At 38.3% G+C, this 22,783-nt stretch overlaps 1 protein-coding gene and 1 long non-coding RNA gene across 7 annotated transcripts in view; one reads left to right on the plus strand and one right to left on the minus strand.

The window, feature by feature from the left end:
* Window positions 1-71: 71 nt before the first annotated feature.
* Window positions 72-16,313, minus strand: LOC105748489 (uncharacterized). Of its 2 annotated transcripts, none has more exons than XR_004476562.2 (4): window positions 16,027-16,313; window positions 15,018-15,070; window positions 5,460-5,522; window positions 72-1,859 (listed from the first exon to the last, which is right to left on the minus strand). It is a non-coding gene; the product is annotated as an uncharacterized LOC105748489 (long non-coding RNA). The 2 variants fall into 2 exon arrangements; XR_001120049.3 differs by having other exon boundaries at window positions 16,126-16,311.
* A 383-nt stretch (window positions 16,314-16,696) lies between these two features.
* ARID4A (AT-rich interaction domain 4A) overlaps window positions 16,697-22,783 on the plus strand; it is a 58,681-nt gene continuing 52,594 nt past the window's right edge. Inside the window, exons 1-4 of one of the 5 annotated variants that reach the window (XM_012536547.3) lie at window positions 16,697-16,868; window positions 17,951-18,007; window positions 20,022-20,132; window positions 22,191-22,256. In XM_012536547.3, the coding sequence (XP_012392001.1) occupies window positions 18,002-18,007; window positions 20,022-20,132; window positions 22,191-22,256 (183 nt within the window). In that variant the 5' untranslated portion in view covers window positions 16,697-16,868; window positions 17,951-18,001. Of the gene's footprint in view, window positions 16,869-17,694; window positions 18,008-18,978; window positions 19,097-20,021; window positions 20,133-22,190; window positions 22,257-22,783 lie in introns of those variants that run through there. The other 4 variants (XM_049704758.1, XM_033404686.2, XM_033404685.2 and 1 more) reach the window with 4 other exon arrangements.

Consider the following 22,783-nt stretch of genomic DNA (forward strand, 5'->3'; position numbering starts at 1 on the left):
AATTGATGCCACTGCGCAATTTTGTATTTAGTGAGATGACTGTCGGTCATCAGACACTGTTAATCTTTAGAATTTTATTTTTTTTTTACTTTGAGGAGTGGATTTAAGGATTCAGAAAGCCCCTATCCTGTCACTTAAAAGAATTTCTTGATCTGTAAAGTTGAAATAAAAATACCCACATTTTATGCTTAAAAATAAATTAGAATGCATGTGGAAACAGAACTGATACTGAGTGGAAAAATGAGTATTGGAAGAAACAGTCTGAAGTCAGGCCAAGCGTGCCAGGCATACACACACCCTTTATTGGCCTCATGCCAGTATCACTCCATTCAACTGTCATGCTTTCCTGAGGTCACTGAGTTTATTAGCAGCAGGGTGTTGCCGGACTTTGAGCATCTGTATAGTTTAAACAGCAAATCATTATACCAGAATACTTAACTACTATACAAACAACTCGAGAGCAGTATCTCATTACCATGGCTGCTTTTATGTAAAATTACCTGCTACATCTTACAACCCGTATATTTAACTCAGAATGACACCAGTGGCCTTGGGCAGACACCTAAACAACTTAAGCTGGATGGATAATAAGTTGAGTATCCCTAAGCCAGTCTGACCATTCTATACTTTTCCAACTTCCAAAGTATGAATGGCACATGAATCTTCTATTTTCATTGTACTGTGAGTACCTCCGTTCTTAAATTCACATTGGAATAGCTAATAATCCTCTTTAAAAAAACAGACAATGGTTCTCAAGAAACTTAAATCTGAGCAGCTAAGCCACCTCAAAAACATATATCAGATAAATCTAAAACTAAGCTTCTCAGCTATTAGAAAAGAAAAGCAATTGATTTTCATAAAACTATATAAAGGATTAATAAATAATCTAGGTTCAGCTGTAGGGGCACTTAGTAACTGCACCACTGAGGCATGATTAGCCTCTGGGGGGAAAAAATGGCTGGCACATTTTACTTTGACAAGATAACAAATTTATTTTCAGCAAAGACTGAATACCTTATTACTGTAAACCTCGATACTGGTACCTAGGAAAGAAAATTACAAACGTTTTAAAGAATAAAGTTTTGGTTTAGAGATTACAAATAATATTGGGTTGGCCAAAGAAGTTTGTTCGGATTCTTCCATAACATCTCTTCTATTCCACATTATTGTACAGTATCCAATTTTCATTGCCCATCACAATTTGTTTTTAAAAACGGAATGTTTTCGTTACGTAAGTAGAGAATCGCAGTGCAGAAATATGGTCAAGGTTTCTTTCGCTTAACGTGGAACCCAAACATCAAAGCGATTAACATAACCAAGCTGGTGCGAATGATTTTCAACACCTGATTTGGAGATTTTGAGTGTGTCGGCTTATCTCCTGCGTGGTATAACGTTGATTGTTCTGAAATTTACATCTCGATCTGACTGCTATCAACTTGAACTGGTCTCCCCGACCATGGAGCATCGTCCAGTCAGAAATCTCTACCACAAAACTTTGCAAACCACTTTTGACACGTTCAGTCACGGCACCTTTTCCATACACTGCACGAATGTTTTGCCTTTTCAGTTGTGTTTTAACCTTTCTTGAATAAAGCATAATATGCTGCTGTTTTTTTCCTTCCATCTTCAATATTAAAATGGCTACACAAAAATTCACCAATTTTGATGCTTTTTTTAAAAAAGTACGCTGATATGACAGCTATCACAATACAATCTAACAAAATTGTTTCAAATGAAGTTAAAGACAACTAAGCACTACTAAAGCCATCTTATGGAAGAAACCGAATACATTCAGATAAAAAAGCACTTATCTGGTAAGGCTATCCCTTTGCTTTCATTTCTATCATTCTCAAAGGAACCTGAAAAATAAATGAGAAAAATAAAGTTGTAGGTCCTCAATATGTTTAACTGATTGAAACATTAAAATACTCTTCAAATTAAGATTTGAAAAGCAAATTAAGGTTACAAATTAATATCTCATTAAAAAAATGTATCAAAATGCTACTAAGAAATCAGAAGAAATCCACAAATGAAAAAAATGAAGTCTTAATGTAAAACAATTCTAATGCTGTTCCTCACCTTGGAAATGAAACCCAGGCGGAACCTTTTACTTTCCTGCGCTCTACCACATCCATATTGTATTTACTGTGCCTAGGCTATCTCTTAACTGGTCTTTCTGAAGGACTCCCACCACCTACAAAAGCAAGCCTTCTGAAATGATTGACAGATTTCTCCCTCTCAAAGCCCTTTACACGTTTCCCTCTTAATAGTTTTCAAACTTTTTTTTTTTAAAAGGAACTCCGAAATATGAAATAAGAGTGCAGCCTACTCTTAACCCCAACCAAGTAGAAGCTTTTGTTCCACCATTGACCATGTGTATATATCTATTACAGTGTTTACTATAGTAAAATTTACTATAATTATATAAATGTATTCCTCCTCCCCCACCCTCCCTTGGGAGTTGTTCAAGAAATTATCTTTGTATCTCTACTGGTGAGCACACAGTATGTAATCAAATGCTAAAGGTATGTATTTTTAAAACTAAACTCATACTAGTTAACTACAGGGTGAGATATTCAATATATTTAAAAACACTGGTTCACTACTGTATTGATCAGAGGCTTCTAAATTAAGACAAACGTGGTTTAAAACGATTTGAACAGATCTGGAAAACCTAAGCTCAGGAAACATAAACTTTGGGGGAATCAATTCTTTTATACCATCATGATAATGGGATTTTTTCTTGTTAAAAAAAGTTGGGGCTGCTTCTCTGTCACCATTGTAACCACAATTTCAGAATAAGAAAACCAGCATCATAATTAAAACCAGGATAGTGGTTTATAAGCTAACGTAGGTTTCATACTGGCTTTGTCACTTAATAATTGTGTCACCTTGGGCAAGTTACTTATTCCCTCGTCTATAAAATGAGGATTATGTACCACTTTTAAAATGACATCAAAAACAGGAATACTTAGATATAAATTTAAATTTGTACAAGATTTTGTGTTGAAAATTATAAAATGTTGGTGAGAAAGTGAACTATATAAACAAACTGATTAGAAGACTCAGTATTGTCAGTTCTCCTTAAACTGATTTATAGATTCAATGTAAAACCCAATCAAATTTGCAAGAGGGTTTTTTTTGGGGGGGGGAGAGGTGTGTTTGTGGAAAGAAATCAACAAGCTATTTCTAAAATTTATTTGGGAAAAGAAATTAGAATAGCCAAAACAATTTCAAAAGAGAAAAAGTTACAAGGCCTATGCCATCTGATTTCAAGACTTACTATAAAATTAATGTAATATTATTAATGGAAAAGAATAGAGTCTAGAAATAGAAATATATGGTTAACTGACAAAGGTGCAAAGGCAAATCAATGCACAAAGATAGTGTTTTTCCACAAATGGTGCTTGAACAACTGGACACCAAACACCAAACCATACCTTGTACCATATACAAAAATTAACTCAAAGTGATAAGTCAAAATGTACCTCAGGGCTTCCCTGGTGGCGCAGTGGTTGAGAGTCTGCCTGCCGATACAGGGGACACGGGTTCGTGCCCTGGTCCAGAAAGATCCCACATGCCGCGGAGTGGCTGGGCCCGTGAGCCATGGCCGCTGAGCCTGCGCGGAGCCTGTGCTCCGCAATGGGAGAGGCCACAACAGAGAGAGGCCCGCGTACCGCCAAAAAAACCCCCAAAAAATAATGTACCTCAAAGTCTAAAACTTCTGGATGAAAACAGAAAACCTTTGTGACCCTGGTTTAAAAAAGAGCTCTCAGATACTACACCAAAAGCATGATACATAAATGAAAAAAACTGACAGTGAATTTCACCAAAATTAAAAGCTTCTGCTCTCCTTTAAGAGAATGAAAAAAAACTCTAGACAAAATATTTGCAAATCACATATTTGACAAAGGATATTTGTCCAGAATGTATAAAGAACTCTCAAAATTCAACAACCCAATATTTAAAAATGGGCAAAAGACTCAGATAATTCATATTACAAATAAAACTAATGTTCCTTCTTTAACCATCCTAACCCTGCAAGAGGTAATCACCATATTATGTATATCCTTCCAGCCAATAAATATTAATTCTTTCAAAGAGTAAATGCTAGTGTAATTATAAAGATGTTGAAGAGCAAGGGTACTTACACACCTTGAGTCTGTGTTTGAAGTGTATGATTTGGAATTTGATTTTGATTTTTACTATGTGGAACCATGAAGTGGAATTTCAGGAAAAAGTCATTTAAATAAGTTGAACTATATGATCCATATGGGATTTATTAAAACTTTTTAATTTTTTTAGGAAAAGCCAATAGGCTTCAAGATATAATATGGTAGAATCTGACATATAAAGATGATAACCTACCTTTAGTAGACCGATTGGTTTAAGAGTCAGCAGCAACCAAGTGATAGTAAAGATTCAGTGCAAAAATTTAGATGTCTAAAATGGATCATACTGCCAGGAAAGATTAAAAAAAAATAATACGCAATTCTTTCCCCAGTGGGAAAAACAGACACATTTAAAAATCACTAGGAAAGTATATTAGAAATACATGGGGACTTCCCTGGTGGCACAGTGGTTAAGAATCTGCCTTTCAATGCAGGGGACGTGGGTTTGATCCCTGGTCAAGGAACTAGATCCCACATGCATGCTGCAACTAAGAGTTCACATGCCACAACTAAGGGGCCTGCTGGCCGCAACTAAGACCCGGCACAACCGAAATAATAAAATTAAAAAAAAAATACTATATTTCATATCCATTAAAAAAAAGAAATACATGTTCATGTATTATTAAGTATACATAGCCTGTATGTATATACTGACCATAAATGTGTACTCTGAGAAGGGGGGAGCAGGGGAGGAGATAAATCCTGACAAGGAATTTTGGACAGTTCCCTGGATATCTGGTGCATTAGCTCTCCAATTCAGTGAACTGGATGAAAAACTAAGGATGACAATAATAGGAAAAAATCTGAGATGTCAATAATTGAAACAAAGTAAAAAAACTAATCCATATAAGAATATGAAGAACAGAATTTAGATGGGCGTGCACGTAAGTTGATAACTGTTTCTCCATCTTGTTCAGAGACCACCCACATAAGAATTCTCCATGGATTTGAATTCACCAGATCTGAAGCGAGGCCCAGGAATCTGTATTTTGAACAAACAACTGATGTAATGCTTATGAATACACTAAAATTTGAGAATCACTGATTTGGACACAGCTTATTAAAATGAGAATACAGCAACAGAATGGTTATTAAAGGGTTTCAAGAAAAGAGATTTCTGATATATAGCAAAACGGAGGATGAAGCTGTAGGGCATGATGGGTACTTGGGAAAACTTTTTTCCATTGGATTTTTAAAGAAATACATGTCTCAGAAATAGGAGCACATAACTAGATGATAAAAAGAGAAGTATCTGATAGAAACTTTATAATAGATGGTTTCTAATACCTTATGATTCAGCATCAGTTCTCTCACCATTTCCAACATGAGGGTGGACAAAGAGCCAGGGAGCTGATAAAGAAGAAAATGCATATGAATTCAGAGATTAAAAAGCATCTTTTATATTTTACTGACAGGTCAAGAGAAAGAAAAATAGCTCCGACTTAAGACAGGCCAGGTCAATATGGCCAAAGAAAATTTTATATTAAGGGCTCAGTTCTGCCACTGCAAAAGAACCTTAACACAAGATTCCCTTACCAGCAATATCAAGGGATTCAGGTTTACACTGAAAGTATCTTCTACTGACACGTTCTACTAACACCTAATTCGAAGTTCATTTCATAGGATAAAAATAAGTGACAGATAATTCATTGTTTAGATAAATGTTGTATTTACTCACTTTTACTAACAAAAGAGTAACATCATTTTACTGCAAACTTTCCCCCAAAGATATTCAATATTCACAAGGCAGCCCATTTCTATTCTAATCACCATTTGACCTTTCACCTGTCCCTACTGAAAATGGAGTAAATGTGGCTGAATGCAGTTCTTACATATTTCTAGAGGAAAGGTCTACTAGAAGTGAACACAGATAACAACACTTCCTTCAGAGGCAATACAATGATTCATTCACAAACTGAAACACGTTTGACAGGGAAAGTCTAAAAGGCAAGCCACCAATGTTGGCAAGTCATACATTAGTAATTATTTCTGACAACTAAGTTTTTCCTTCCTTGTCGGCAACCCTGGCTTTCATGATATGAAGCCAAATGAAACTTTCTGACAGATGACTTCATGTGAAGACATGACGTGCCACCCCCATCCCTCAATCTAGATATTTGGACAGCTTCCAAAAAGAATTTCAGAAGAGATGCTTTAAACATGAAACTCAAGCTTGTCTACTCTAAATCCATTCTTTTCCCTACATGGAAATCTGACAAAACAGGAAGTACTTGGCAGGATGGAGAAGCAAGTCTTGCGGCTTAAGTATTTACTGGTAACAGACTAAGTTCTTCATGACTGTGTAATAAAATGCAGAACTACAAATTTGAGAAGAAAACAGCAAAAACTTGCCTTGGTTACCAAGCTTCCCTTGGCAATTTAAAGGCCTTAAAAAGACAGTATATCACATGATACATAGAGGAATAAGAAACAGGAAGATGGCTTTTTTTTTTGTTATGGTACTTCATGTGAGAATCCCTCTCCCTACCCTGTCAGACCAAGATCTAAGCCACCAAAATTATACAAACACTGAAAGGAGTTTTGTGACTATATAAAAACTAAGAAACACAAAGATTCAAAACAAAACAAAACAAAGATTTCTGGTTTCGTTTGAGAGAACATACTTGGGGAAAATCTTTGGTCTACGTTTGCCGAAGGATCTGAGTATAAATACAGTATCCTAACTACAAATAAATACAAATATAAATATACACCCTTAAATGGGCTGTTAGGATTAGCAGAGTCAATAACACACTAGCAAACATACTAAGGAGAAAAGAATCCCTCCCCCATGACTCCTTCCAGCTGCCACCCCCAGCCCCAACTGAACTGTTGTTGAAACAACTAGAAGCATTTTCAGTTAACAGTTAGTTTGTATCTTCACTTTTAAGCTATCACACTTAAGGGTACAGCAGTATATCAAAGTGCCCAGTGAATGTTAAAAACTACCAAACAAATGTAAAGCACTGTTATCTAGTCCATTTGCCTACCCCTCAAAAGCAGGTTCAGACCCACAGTAAGTCATAAAATCAATTCGTGGGTCACAACAGATTTTATAAAAAAGTGAACTACAGGACAAAATACTGGAGGGCACTGTACTTTCATCTGTGGTGTGTATGAGCAATACACACACATACACAGAATAGAAACTTCACTATAAAGAAATTAATCCATGACCTTCCTTAGCTATTATTTCAAGTATCTGTTTTACTAGAACACTTGTTATATAAAACAGTGAGGTAGGTAAGGACATTAAAGCTTCTGTCAATTTGATAATAGCAGCAACTTCCTTAAGTGCTAAAATTATCAAGTCAGTGTCTGATACTTCTGATTTTCAGAAGTATCATTTAACCTTTCAGGGATACATAAATATTAGAAATATGCTTAGGAATTCTTATTAGAAAAATATGGTGCTGGATTAGAACCGTTAAGTATTAAGAGCTGTAAATACCTAGCCCCATGTCCCTTACACTTTAAAAGCAAACACTCATGTAGAGTAATGTATCCCAACCAATGAAAACAGGCTTATGATCAGAACACAGAACACCTGGTCTTCAAATCCAGTGTTTCTACAGTACTGAAATCAACATCCCATTGAACTATTGTAAAAATTCTGAGCATTTTCGAGCTAAGAGTACATAACTGCTGCTTTAGCTCTAAAAATGCCTACTATGAGCCTGATTTTTTAACTTATCTCCCCATTTCCCAACATTTCCATTTCTTCTAAATCTAGAGGCATAGACCCCGTCAATCTTACAGTAACTAAAGATCAAGTAAGTGTCCTCATGAAATGTCTCACCCAGTTCCTATTTTCAGCCTACTCCTATTTTCATGCCTAGAGGCATTACGGTATTGTGAAAAGAAAAATGTATGTACAGAGTGAGATTATGGGTTCAATAACCAATCGAGCCACGTGGTTTGTAGATTCTGTTATTGGCAGATGTACCCTTAGTACTGGCCCAACTTTTCACAAATTTGGACCACTGAGGATGAGAAGATTGGTGGGCTGGCAGATCCGTGAAAAATCAGCTGTCAGAAGAAAAATCCCTCTGGTGGTTAATTAGACATACTAGCCTTTATAAAACAATAGGAAATCATTCTAATGAAAATTCCTGACCCGTGGATAGTCCCCAGAGTGATCTACCCCCACTACACATTCTGGAATCTGACCCAATTCCTAAACCTCAAGCGATCTCTCATTTTAAGCAACTCATCAGGCAAGATGTTCCTCTTGTACAAAAACTGACAAAGCACATTTTCACTGGCATGCATTTGTCCATTAAATGTCACCTTTTAGCTTGCTATACCTTTTATAAACTGTCACTCCACAAATGAGTGCGTACTAAGTGCCAAGGCCTGTGACAGGTTCTAAACCTACAAAAGTGAATAAGGTGCAGTTCTCTGTCTGTAAGATGTCATAACTTAGTGAAGGACATATTAGTGGACAAAAAGCTAAAATGCAATACAGAAAGTGGTAGAAATCACATAAAAGGAAATATATGAAATTCATACGGACAGATTACCTATAGTTGCAGAGGTATCAAGGAAAGCATCACTTAAAAAGCAGCTTTTGAATATGTGGCAATAGGGCAACGATCCAGATGGTGGGAAAAATATGAATAAAAACAAAGAACTGGGAAAATACAGAGCTTGTGCGGTGGAGCCATGATAGTTTTAGTGTGACTGCAGCAAATAATACCTGAAGAGAAGAAGTATGAAATAAGTTTGGAGAGAGGTCAATATGACCTTCAGGAAGGGAGAGGCAAAGAGTCTAGGTGCTTTATTTCTGTATATAAATATAACATTTCTTTTAAACTCTTGAATGACAGACATTATGAAACAGCACGATACATACTAACAACACCACATAATATCTGGAATCATTCTAAGCACTTTATGGATATTAATTCATTTAATACTAATCCTAACCAGGTCAGTTCTATTACTATCCCTATTTTACAGATGAGGCAGAGATTAAATCTGCCCTAAACCACCCATCCCCACAAAAAGCCTGGCTACACCCACACATTCTAAAGCTGAAGTATCTTCTTTGCTATCCCTGAATAATTCCCTGGATATTCACTAAACTGTAGTCATCATTTCATGATGTTAAGTCAAATCACTATGCGGTACACAAACTTATACACTACTATATGTTAATACCTCAATAAAACTGGAAGAAAAAAAGAATGAAAAACTAACCTTTCTTTAACTTAGTTCAGGAATCATCTGGTTTTCCTGCGTTTATTTTACTTAATAATCCACTTTAACTTTTCAAGTTAAAACCAGAAATAAGAAAACCCTAATAAAAGCCCCAAAAAGTCTAATGGAAGAATAGAATTAAAAGTCAGAATACAAGGAATTCCCTGGCAGTCCAGTGGTTAGTACTCCACGCTTTCACTGCCAAGGGCCTGGGTTCGAGCCCTGGTCGGGGAACTAAGATCCCACGTGCCACGCCACGCAGCCACAAAAGTTGGAATACAGAAAACAGTATACAGTCCAGCATATGCCTTAATCCAATTAGGGACCTTATAGCCATTTTCACAAAAGTAAGAAGAGATGCTTACTGGACATTTCAAGCTCTAACTAGCATGTTTAAAACTGATTTCACTTTCCTTACCAACCAGTAGCCTTTCCTGACTTTCCAAACTGATTAATGGCACAATCTATTTCCCATTTTTTAAAATCTTGAGTTTTCTTTCTTTTTACCTCTATAATCAATTAGAAATCAAATGCTATCAACTCTTTTTTTCTCACAGTCTCTTGCTCACCTATCCTTCCTTACCCTCCCTCCAGGCCCTACTCACTCTAGTTTCACCTCATGCTGACATCACTGCAAGAGTATCTTAATTGTCTCCCCACCTCCAATTCCTGTGTCACTTCTTCAGTCATACTGGACACTATTTCCAAGTAATCGTTCAGGAATACATTTTGTCTATTCAAAAACCCTCAACACAAATAATGAAAATCAAAAGGGAAGTCTTTATGGAAAAATATCTGTAGCAAATTACTACTAAATATTATATAATAAGCTCAAAAAATTAAGGAATATCAAAACTCTAATATATAAATGGACAAAAGTCTTGAATAGACAACTTGTCTACTACTAAGAATCAGTAAATGAAATTATGGAAAGAGGTCCCACTTCACAAAAATATTACAGAGAAAAAGAGAGCTCAACATATTTTGTACCTAGTAACTTAGCAAAAGTTATAATTACAGGCTACCCAATGTTGGTAACTAAACTCACAGGGAAGGTAGTGTAAATTATAACTCTTTTGGAAAACAACATGGCAACATTTCAAAGAGTCATAAAAATGTTCATACAATGACCTTTTAAATCAATCCTAAAAGAACAGTGCAAAAAAACAGAAAATACTGTATGTACATAGATGATAATTACAGCACAATATTTAAGAACTAGAAAGAAACCTAAATGGTCCAGCAATAGGAAAATAAAGTCAGAGATAACAGAGTTTGATGGAATATTTTCAGACATTAAAATTACTGTGGAGGACTTCCCTGGTGGCGCAGTGGTTAAGAATCCGCCTGCCAATGCAGGGAACATGGGTTCAAGCTCTGGGCTGGGAAGATCCCACATGCCGTGGAGCAACTAAGCCCGTGCGCCACAACTGCGGAGCCTGCGCTCTAGAGCCCGCGAGCCACAACTACTGAAGCCCACGTGCCTAGAGCCCATGCTCCGCAACAAGAAAAGCCACTGCAGTGAGAAGCCCGTGCACCACAACACTGAGTAGCCCCCGCTCGCCGCAACTAGAGAGCCCATGTACAGCAATGAAGACCAAATGCAGCCAAAAATAAATAAATAAATTAAAAAAAAAATTACTGTGGAGACCATGCAGTCACATTGAATGCCTATTACAACGTTAAGTAACAAAGAAAAATAAAAATTTCTCTGAGTCTAAAGAAAGAATATGCATACAGACAAGGAAAAAGAAAATTTTAAAAATCCAATGGTAGGGTGGGATTAGAAGTAAGTTTTTGTTTGTTTGTTTAATTCCATTTTGATTTGTAAAATTTGAAAACAAAACAAAAAATAACCTTCATTTTCTGCTCATATCCCACCTTTCAAGGCCCTCTGGAAGTTCCCAAACCTATAAAAGACAAGCACTCTACATAATTCTGATGTGCAGCTAATTCTAGAAACCTCGACAAGCTGGCTTCACACAACTTTCCCAATGTAATCTTTAATCAGTCATCCTCTCCAAACTGGTTCACTTACTGTCCCAAACATAGCTTTTCTTATATATTGGGTTGGCCAAGAAGTTCCTTCAGTTTTAACTATAAAAGACACATTTTTCATTTTCACCAAGAATTTTATTGAATAATGTATTCACTAACCGAACAAACTTTTTGGCCAACCCAAATAACTGCATCCTTGCTCACAAGCTACATCCACTTAGAATGACTTCCTTTCTTCTAATTTTACATATTACATATCATTAACCTTGAAAAGCCTTCAATGATGGCTAAATAAATTTCTTTCTGTTCTGTATTATAAAACAATTTGTTTTTTAAAACAATTAGATCCAATTGTACACTGAACTTTGACAAATCTATTTTTCTCGTGTGCCATGATTTAAATCTTTAAAAAGTTAAACCAATCTAAATTGATGGAATCTTTTGAAATAACTATATTAACACCCACATGTTTAATTATGGTTTTCTTTTTATTGACAGTAAGCTTCTGAGGACAGATCCTAGTAGGAATGCCACTAGGTAATCTACCAAATCCTAAAATAATGCTCTTGTTTGCATTATATATGAAGGAAAACCAGTTATCTATGACTCCATGTGGCCATAAAATAAGCAGTGACATCTACTAGGGCAAAAGACCATACAGAGATTACAAAGGTTGCTTTGGTTGCAAATAAGCAAATTTAGTAACTTTCCAAAAAATAACAAAACCATTAGGAAAGCAGCTACATTCAACACAACAATCTGTTCTGCTTTTCAACATACACAGACAGTTACAGGAATAACTGTACAGTGGAACAAATTCTATCATTTTTAAAAAGAGATATACATATAAAGGCAACATGGCCAATCTCGATTACTAAAGAATAGTTAAGTAAAACTGCATACCAGAATTACAATTTCAACAGAGAGCAGATCCAAGTCATTTAAAAACTGGAACACTTTCCTTCATTATTCCACAAAGCGAGGCTTCCTCTAGAAGACAAAGACTTTTTAAAGTTTTGAGTATGTTATATAGCCCACACACTCAGAACAGACTGTTTTGCTTCACTTCTAAACACTTTTCCTGATGAGATCTTTATATGTCAAGTATTTTACCATGGGTTAAAGAAAAAAAAAAATCATGAAAATGTTCACAGTGTTCTGTGATTAAAAATCCAGAAATGGGAACCATATGAATGGGTAAAAAAAAAATTCATAGGGATGTTCTAATTTTGAGATTTCAGTCTAAGATACCATGATGGGAAGCTAATTTCATGCCCTCATTTGAATTCTTGACCAAATAAATAAAACATTCTGCTTTCAAAATAGCTTTTTTTCATAAAAACATTATTAAAAATTTGACCATTTTGATTTTGTAGAAACATTATTCTACTAGTTTGGGCTCATTAAAATAGGTTACAAAAATCAATTTTATCAAAATTAATTTTCATTCATTTATTCCTAAGAGATGATTTGAGTGTTCAATTAATATTCATCTATAGTTGCCTTCCGCTAAGGTATCATAAAATCTTTAAAAAAAAAAAAAAGAATTGAGGAAAAAAGTCAAGAATAACTATTCTCAATGAGTTCTCTAAACCTACATTATTATTAGCAATTAGAAATCAAGTCAGTTCTGGGACTTCCCTGGTGGAGCAGTTGTTGAAGAGTCTGCCTGCTAAGGCAGGGGACACGGGTTCAATCCCTGGTCTGAGGGGATCCCACATGCTGTGAAGCAACTGAGCCCGTGTTCCACAACTACTGAGCCTGTGCTCTGGAGCCTTCGTGCTACCACTACTGAAGCCCTTGAGCCTAGAGCCCACGCTCCGCAACAAGAGAAGCCACCGCAATGAGAAGCCCGCGCACTGCAATGAAGAGTGGCCCCTGCTCGCCGCAACTAGAAAGCCTGCGTGCAGCAACGAAGACCCAATGCAGCCAAAATAAAAAAAAAAAAAAGTTTGCTCCCTTCAAAAAAAAAAAGAAATCAACTCAGTATTAAATCAAGTATTTGGAACATTAAAAAAAATTTCAAAGTTAAGACAGCATTTGTGGAATATCATGAATTTTCAGAAGAGAACTGCTGTTAAAGAAAACATGTTAGCTTACTTCACATATTTTGTATATGAAAGTACATAACGATTCATAAGAAACAGTGACAGAGCACATACCATGTATCAGGTAAGGAAACATAAGAGTGATTAAAACAGCAATTGCTACCCTCTGGGAGTAAAGTCTCAAACTGGGGAAGAGCCAAACAAATGCAAAGTAAATGTGATGAGAGAGGCATGTAAAGGGTCCTATGACAGTACAAAAGCACCTTGAGAATGCACAGAAAGATGGAAAACTTTAAGCCAGGCTACAAGGAAACAATAGTTAAACTCAACTAACTCTACCATAAAAAACAATGTTTTTAGTTTCCTCTAAGTGTCACTTCTGCATAGCAAAATGTTTCACTGTACAAACGCCTAACTATTCTAGAGCAAAAAATAAATTAATTTTAAGAAATTACTCTTAAGGTCCAAAAAATTCTCAAGTTTATTTTACTATATGTGTGACTTGAAAGACTGATAATTTTACCTGAATAAACAGAGACCCAGGAGAAAAAGCTCAAAAATAAAGCTAAATTAAATTTTTAAAATGGGGATTGGGGGGGAGGAGAGTAATAAAAGGAAAAAGGATAACAAAAAAAGAGCAAAAGCTTTCTGATGAAGCATGGTATAATCTCTTTGGCCTTGTATTTCCACTTATAGAAATTTATTCTAGAGAAATAATCAGGCATGTGAGGGAATATCAAGATGCCTAGAAATTTTAGGCATAGATGTCAGTTCTCAGAGAAAATCTTTTGTAAAACATGCACAAGGATATTCAGACATATTACTGCCATTATAAAAATTAAGAGATCTGGTTACATAAAATACAGTACATCTATCCTACAGGACACTATGCAGCCATGAAAAACGTGCAGCATGTTCCCAATATTTTCCAAAAAGGAAAAAAACCTGAGTGACAAAATGAGCATGACTAGAATGATCTCTATTTTGTAAAACAAAACCAGCGAAAGAGAAACCCCTCTGAATAACACATAGGTACAAGTACAAACTGCAATCACCTTTTGGTGGTGGTGATACAAGAGATTTTGTTTTCTTCTTTTGGCTTTTTGGTAATTTCCAAATGCCCACTGACATACATTATTTGGATCAGATAATAACCGTTTTAAGTCAGGTACTGGAATTATAGGTGATTACCCACCCGCTCCGACCCGGGAAGTTAAGCAGTATTTACATGTCCTATAATTTCCTTAAGAAAAAAAATTGCTTAACTTCTAAACTCTTACTGAAATATCTTTTCTACATGCCAAATTTTTAAATATTGAGTAAAAAATCATGAAAATGTCCACATTATTCCTTGATAAAAATATTAAGTACTTAAAAATCTAGAAATGGGACTAGCATGAATGGGTAAACAAATTCTTAAGTATGTCCTAATTTTGAGACTTCATTCTAAAGTATCATATCAGGAAGCTAATCACAGACTCATTTGAACCCTTGACCAAACAAAGACTTTTCAACTACCATTCTTCCATCTTGCTATTTATGGCTCTACTTACTGGTCTCCCTAATTCTAAAGATTTTTACAGACATTAGAACTCACCTCAGTAATACTTCCGGATGTTTGTCACTTAACTGTCCTTTTCTTCAGACCAACTGCCAAAAAAACCCCAACAAATCATTAAATCACTCGATCATTTTCTAGTCCCCACCAATACAGCAATAGGGTTCAAAACAGAAGTATTATGAGGATAATTTTAAGCAGCTATTCAGATCAGTGTGACTAGGTCACTCAGCAGAAATACTAACATGCATTTCATTTTCTCAACAATTCTGAAAAAATCACTCTTACGAATGAAAAATCGATGCAGCCTTAGTTAACATGTCTTCTTAACGAGTAAGTTTAGTCAACGTGGATTACCGTCGATATTTTACATTTTTTTAATTATTTCATTCTTTAAAACAACTTGCCAATCAATACTCTATTTCCACCATTTCAAATGTGGTTTTGTTTTCTTTAACAGAACACAAGATCGTGCTAATGGAACGAGATCAATGGCTACCCTGAACAAAATCCTATCGGGGAGGCCCTTGTATTTTTATCTAAGGTGTGTCCCGTCCCTGCAAAACCACTGCTCGCTCCTTTCAAAAAGCAGCCTAAGCCTCGTGCAGCGTGGCACAGCTACTTGTCTAAGGCCAGAGCGGCAGCGTCTGTGCTACCTAGGGAATTCCTCAGCACCCCAAGCCCAGCGTTTCCTTCATTTTCCTCACTACTTAAACGCGTGACCAGCACGCGGAAACCCCTCCCCACGCAGAACCGGTTTGCCTCAGAACCCTGCCCTCCCTGTCTTAACTAAGGAGGAGCACACAGCCGGTGGCCTTGGTCGCAGAACGTGACAAGCTGCCGAAATCCACTTCCAAAGGGAGGAAGCACTGCTCTGAGAGGAGCGGCATCCCGAACATCTCTCACACTCCCGAGAGGAGTCCAAAGGATCAGGCCGGAGAAAAGAGACGTGCACGTCCCCTCCGCCTCTTTCTCTAGGGCCGCGAGAGAAGCCTCGCCCCCTCTCAGCCCGCCCCCAGCTCCCCACCCAGCCGCAGGGAGAACTTACTCTGCTATGGCTGCCGAGCGGCCCCCTCACTTCCGGTGCCGGTGCCGCTAGAGCTGCGCCATCCCCCAGTCCACCGGACAACTACCGCTTCCAACTGACCTTTCTGACAGATCGCTACTCTTCCGATCTTCACTAGGTGCTGTCCTGTAGGGAACGGTGGATGGTTGCCGCAGTTAAATGAATCCACGGGATAAAGATTCCGCTCTCGTCTCGCCAGAAACATAAAATACGGTAGACCTGCAGCCACCGCTGCCCAGACAAAATGGCGCCGAGAAACTGGTTCAGCGCAGGCGCTTTGGAAAGACCCTGCCCCGCCCCCGTGCAAGTCCTGGCCACAGCTCCGGGTTCGGTTTCCATGGGACACCCCACCGCCAATCCTCGTGCCGAACTGCTCTTCCTGACCCCTCAATTGACCAATCAATGCTCAGTTAAGTACATCCGGAGTCGTCTTTACCAATCATTTTTCAGGACTTGCTTACTCAATACCTGATTCTCCAGTAACGTTAGTCTTCGGAGGCAGCCAATCATAAGTGGCAGATGTCCTACCTGCTGTTTTTCGCACCAATCCGTGAAGTTTCAGAGCTACATCCAATGAGGACGGCAGGTAGCGAGCTCCAATCCGAAACTCTTCGGCGTCATGAGCAGCCAATAGGAGTTCGTGTAGAAGCGAGTCTGCTCAACAGCTTGTTATTTGGTGGATTGTGGCAGTAAATCGGGCGAGTGGGGAACGGGGCGCAGGAACTGCTGCCGCGGCCGGGAGTGGTGCTGCCCGGACTGGGGCCCACGGGGGTCAGTGGGGCGGAGGACTCGGGGGCTGACAGCGCGCACTTCACCGGCAGTTGGTAGGTGGGGAGAAGAGAAGCGGGGGATACTGAATGGAAGAAGCGGCACTAGCAGCTGGTGCTGCTGCCCGGGGTCCCGGTGCAGTTGGAAGCTTTGGAGGTGGGGAGGGGGATGCTTGGCAAGCGGGGCGGCGAGCGCAGGGGAAGGGGCAAGTCGTGGAGCAGCGGCAGCAACTGCGGGAACAGCCGCCGCAGCTGCCTCGTCGGCCGCTTCCCCGGGTTCCCCGGGAAAATGGCTGTGGGCTGGCCGCGCCGCTAAGTTTGCTTCCGCGAGGCGAGGAGCGGGCTGCTTGGGGCAGCCGGCCCCCAACTCCCCAGTGCGTCCTCCCCCGTGGAGTCCGTGGTTGGACCCGAGGGCCTGGGGGCTGGTACTGCTCTGGGGTACAAAAAGTTGAGGCGGGCGCGGGGAGGAGGCGGCGGCTGCCGCTGTGCGGCTCCCCTCCCCTCCCACACCCTGTCCGGGCCACCTCCCCTCCTTCTCTCCGCCCCCCCAGCCTTCTTCCCCTCGCGGGTCTTCCCTCCCTCGCGCGCCTCGGGGCTGAAGGCCACGGCCCCTGCCCCTTCGGGTGAAGAAGTGCTTCTCCTTTCTGATATGGTGCAGAGGAAAGGAAGGAGAGCAATGGCGCCGTGACACTCCGCTGCCGCCACCGCGGGCCCGGGGCGGGCGGAGGGGGCCGATCGGCGGAGGCGGGGCGCGGGCCGAAGTTGGGGTATCCGGGGGGCGGCTGAGCTCGGCGACCGCGCCTGTGGGGGGCCCGGGGAAGCCCAAACGGCGCCCTGCCCTTCTCCAGAGCGACCCGTCCTGGGGCTCTGAGTTGAGCATTCCGGGTCAAAGTGGCGAGCGAGGCGGGGGCGCGGTGGGCCGCTGGCGAACTCCGCGGCGGAACCCACTGCCCTTTGGCGCCCGTGGGGTTCTTGCCACCCCCTCGGCTCCTGCGTCCTGGCTGCCCTCGGAGGGGATCTTATCCCTTCCCTGGTGAGGGTTCTGCCCCTCCCCGCTGGCATTTGTTTACTTTCTTTCCCCGGGTCGCTCCCCTCGTTGACTGATTCTGTGCCTGTCTTTCCCCTCCCCTTGGTTCCAGCGACGGAGAAAATAGCTCGTTGAGCTGGAACCCCACAGATCACCAGTGAAAATGAAGGTAAGTAGAGTCGACGCTGCTCGGAACCTCGTGCCCTGGACACTGACTGTCATGAGGCCAGTGCTATGGAATGTCATTTTTTTGCTACTCAAAATTGATTCGTCTGCTGAGCAGCGCTTTCTGAAAATGAGGACGTGTTGAATGGGTGAGAGATGATCATTGTGTCTAAATGCGGTCAGTTGGGCCCCTCTCCGAAGCAGTTAGCACTTTGGAAAGGCTGCTGCAGCCTTTCCATTGTTGTCCATTGGGCTAGTATTTTTAAACACTTCCTGTGTTGGCAGCGACCTTTGCAGAAGTAAAGCTTTTGTCCTGCTTTGGTTCTTTGGGGGATTTTTTGATTTTTTTTTTTTTTCTTCTCCAGTGCCAATGCGATTTTCTAAGGAAGGAATGTGTGGATTGTGTAAGGGAGATACCATTTTTTCTGGGGATAAAGTGAAATTTTGTGGGTAAAATATTTGAAGGTGAACTAAAACTAAGTATTATTATATATTATTATTATAACTAATAATACTTAATTTTAGTTCAGTAAATATTTTAAATGTATATCCAACCTAAAAAAAATTCTTCTGAAGACAACAAATATTGCAAACATCGTATGTGATGTTTAAAGGGAAAGGAAGGTATAACATCCTGCAGTTCCGTGGCATTGAATGTTTCAGGTCAGATATTTATTTGCAAAAAGTATTTCTTTTCAATTTGCGTTATTCGTAAATGCACTAACTTTAAACTTGATTCCTTACTCATTTACTCTTTCAGTGTATTAAGCTCTGAAATACAGGATTTTCCCAAACTTCCTCTTGCTTTCTTATCTCCTTGAAATGACAGTGTACCTTCTTTAATGTTAGTTGGGAAAACTTAATGAAAAATCATTTTCTACTTGAAAGTATTTCTCTAAAGTGTACACTGTAACCTTTGCACTTAGCATTGTTGAGTTGAGCTTTTATCAATACACTTAACTTTTGGAAAATATTCTTAAAATGACAGATTGAGATAGCAGTCATTCTGTTACTGTCAAGATTAAAATGAATGGTGGAGTGAAATTTCTCACGTCTTTCCATGTATCATTCTGATCACGGACATTTGCTAAAAGTAGGTATTTCTTTGTGAAACTTTTTTTTTTTAAATATACCAAGAAGATTAATATTGATAAACTAGGTACAGCTACCCTCAGTTCACATCTCTGCATTCATCAGTTAATTTAGATTTAAAGCTTTAAAATGCAGCTTTTAGCCAATGATTTTTCTAAATAATGCTCTCCTTATCAAAAGGGTTGGCTTCATTTATTATCTGTACAGTTATTATGTATCCAAAAACAGTTGCCTTTATGTAGCTATATTAATAAACATTTGGGCTTCCCTGGTGGTGCAGTGGTTGAGAGTCCGCCTGCCAATGCAGGGGACGCGGGTTCGTGCCCTGGTCTGGGAGAAGATCCCACATGCCGCGGAGCGGCTGGGCCTGTGAGCCATGGCCGCTGGGCCTGTGTGTCCAGAGCCTGTGCTCCGCAACGGGAGAGGCCAGAACAGAGAGAGGCCCGCGTACCGCAAACAAAACAAAACAAAACACATTTAATTATGTATTTGTTAGTGTTAATTTTAATAGCAATATTTCTTTTAATTTGAAAACAAAATTTCAGGAGGCCATAACTGACTAACTTAAAGTTTTACGAGACACTTAAAATAAATATACCTTTTCTGGATTTTTAAATTTTTTCATTTCTTAAATATATTATAAAATTGTTGAATCATTTTGTATCTGAATGAAAAAACATTATATTTCCTACTGATACTTTCTAGTTACAATTTAAATTGTTTTATGTTTTCGCGATATAGTTTATAAAGTAAAGGATTGCTAATAAAGTGTTTGCTTTAGGGATATTTTTCAAATTATCAATGGTACTAATAAGCAAATAATGTTAATGTTCTTATTACTTGAAATACAGAACCTTTTGATGGGACTTGGGGTTGGAGTAGGGGAAAATAGTAGTGACATTCATATTGTATGTTCCTTTCATCAGGCGGCGGATGAGCCTGCCTACCTGACAGTGGGAACTGATGTCAGTGCCAAGTACCGAGGTGCCTTCTGTGAGGCAAAAATTAAGACTGTGAAAAGGCTGGTAAAAGTTAAGGTAATTTTTTTTTTAATGGAACAGCTTTATTAACTCGATTGAAGAGAGTTAGGGATGGAATTCGGAGACTACAAATCAACATTTTATTTACTGAACTATTACTTCACTTCGTGAATCATTACTATGTGAAAGCACTGTTATATACAAAACTATAGGAAAAGCACATTAAGAATTGGGAAATAAAGAACTCAAGATGAGAAATTATTCCAAGTGCTTCCATGAAATACCATACTCATGATACTTCCCATCATTTGGATCTTTCCTGTTTGCGGTAGCATGCTTACTTAGGCTATAATCTATTTTCTCTCCTTTCATATTATTCAGGTAGCGATGATTTCAAGTGATTAGAAAAAACAATAGATTACTAAAAACAAAACAGTGGGAATTATCATTTCAAGACAGCGATAAAAATGACTTAAGAATTTTATCCTAAGATAATTTTAAGATGCTTTTGTGACCAGAAAAAAAGTTATTGATTGCTGTACAATATTTGGAAGTACAGAAAAGTACTGAAGGATTAAAAGCCATAGTTGACCTCAGAAATCCTACTATTATCATTTTGTGTTTACTCCTAGTAATTTTTCTATATAAATGCTTTTAATAATCTTAGTTACTTAGACTACAAAGGTAATCCATGCTTATTATAAACTTTTTAACATTGTGGAACTGTATAATGAAGTTCATGGAGGTCCTCTGTGATATTACTCCAAAGAGCCTTTATGTGTTCTACCAAATTTTGTGCTGTGCCTTTCAGTAACAGTGTTGATGTTATTATTATCATTGGATCATTCTGTACTTTCAGTTTTGCAATTTGCTTTTCACTTACATATGTGATCCTTTCCTACAAAAATTAAGCACCCTGGAAGGAGGAAATGTTTGCCTTGTTCTGTTCACAATACCTAGAGCAGTGCCTTATAAACAGGGGGCGCTCAGAATGTGTTGAATGAATAAGTGAACAGTGGACCCAGGACCAGCAGCATCAGTCTCACCTGAGAACTGGTTTAAAATGCAAATTCTCAGGCCCCCACCCCAGACAAACTGAGTCAGAAACACTGAGGATGGGGTCCTATGATTGTGTTATAACAAGCCCTTCAAGTGTTTCTGATGCATGTTGAAGTTTGAGAACCATTAAACTAGAGGAGTGTGATTTGTGTGGTAGACAAATAGATTTATCTATGATTATTATAAACTTTCTGTTTAAATTTCCATCTGCTGGTGAAACTTTTCTTCGAGTATTCTTAGGATATCATTTGACATTCATTTCTTCCTTGTTTCATATAGCCTTTTTACTATGTCAGCTATACAGGATTTCCTTACTAAATATTTACTTGGAATTCTTTGAGAATTTTAACTTTTTGTTAGTATTGTGGCTCTTTGTAGATTAATTTATTTAATTTAAAATCAATACAGTGATTGTCTGGGGAGGTCTTATACATAAATTACCTAGAATTTGAAGTTTCCCCTTATTTGGGTACATGCTTCCTTTCCGTCTCCCTCTCCCATTCTCCCTCTCTCTTAATAGAGCAGGTTACCTTATATATGTGGGAGGATCTGTAGTAGAAGGGAGCACTTATTTGTGACTGAATTGCATATCAGATTATTATTTAGGTTTACTTTATAGAGGACCAGAAGACTTCTGGTTTTAATTTGTTTACCTTGCATGTAGGCAATAAAGTTTGATGCTGTTTTTTTTTAAATATACTTGGCGACGGAACCTTTATGACTAGTTGATAAAAAGCAATGAAGGCAATTTTAAGGTTTTACAATAATCACTACAGATTATAAACCTTCTATAGTCAATTCAGCAAACATTTATTAAGTGCCTGTAATATGTATTGACACTTGCTAACTGCTAGAGATATAGTGAGGAGGACTCCAGCCCTCAAGGAGCTCACAGTTAGTGAGAGAGACAATAAACGTAAATACAATGGAATAAGTATTATACCAGAGGTAACCCCAGGATGCTAAGAAAGTATAAAGACATTTTTGTTACAGTATTACCATAAATGTACTGTTTTAAAAGTAACATGCAAACTATTGTGCAAAAATGTTTTTTAGGTACTCCTGAAACAGGATAATACTACACAATTGGTGCAAGATGACCAAGTAAAGGGTCCTTTAAGAGTACGTATTTTGTACAGTTTACAATCTGAAATGATGAATCGTAAATTCATACAGTGATTTATTGGATTTTATATTTGTAGATACACTTTTAAAATGTTAAAAAATGTTAATCAGAAAACAAAATTACAAATAAGGTGTTGTAGAGTTAGTATAAATTACAATATTACAATGGCTGTATCCTTAGTTAAAGAATGTTAAACATCTTACAGAAGGATAATTTAATATATGTGGACATGAGTTTCAGCTACCTTTTGTTTTGAATTCTTGGACTGAATACTACATTTTGTTTTTCATATTGTTGCCACAGGTGTTTAGCTTGATAAGTGTAATATACCAGTATCATAAGTCTGAATCTTCTGTTTTTCTAACTTACCAAGTAAACTATGTTGACTTAATAGTTCAATTTAATGAATACCTACATTATGTTTTCCATCCATTTCTGGCCATTTATGTTATAAATCTTCATTATGTCAGAGTACCACTTCGGTTAATATCTGATATACAAAGGTCTGGAAGCTGAAAGAAGG

The sequence above is a fragment of the Orcinus orca genome, chromosome 2, assembly GCF_937001465.1.
Source record: "Orcinus orca chromosome 2, mOrcOrc1.1, whole genome shotgun sequence".
Lineage (NCBI taxonomy): Eukaryota > Metazoa > Chordata > Mammalia > Artiodactyla > Delphinidae > Orcinus > Orcinus orca.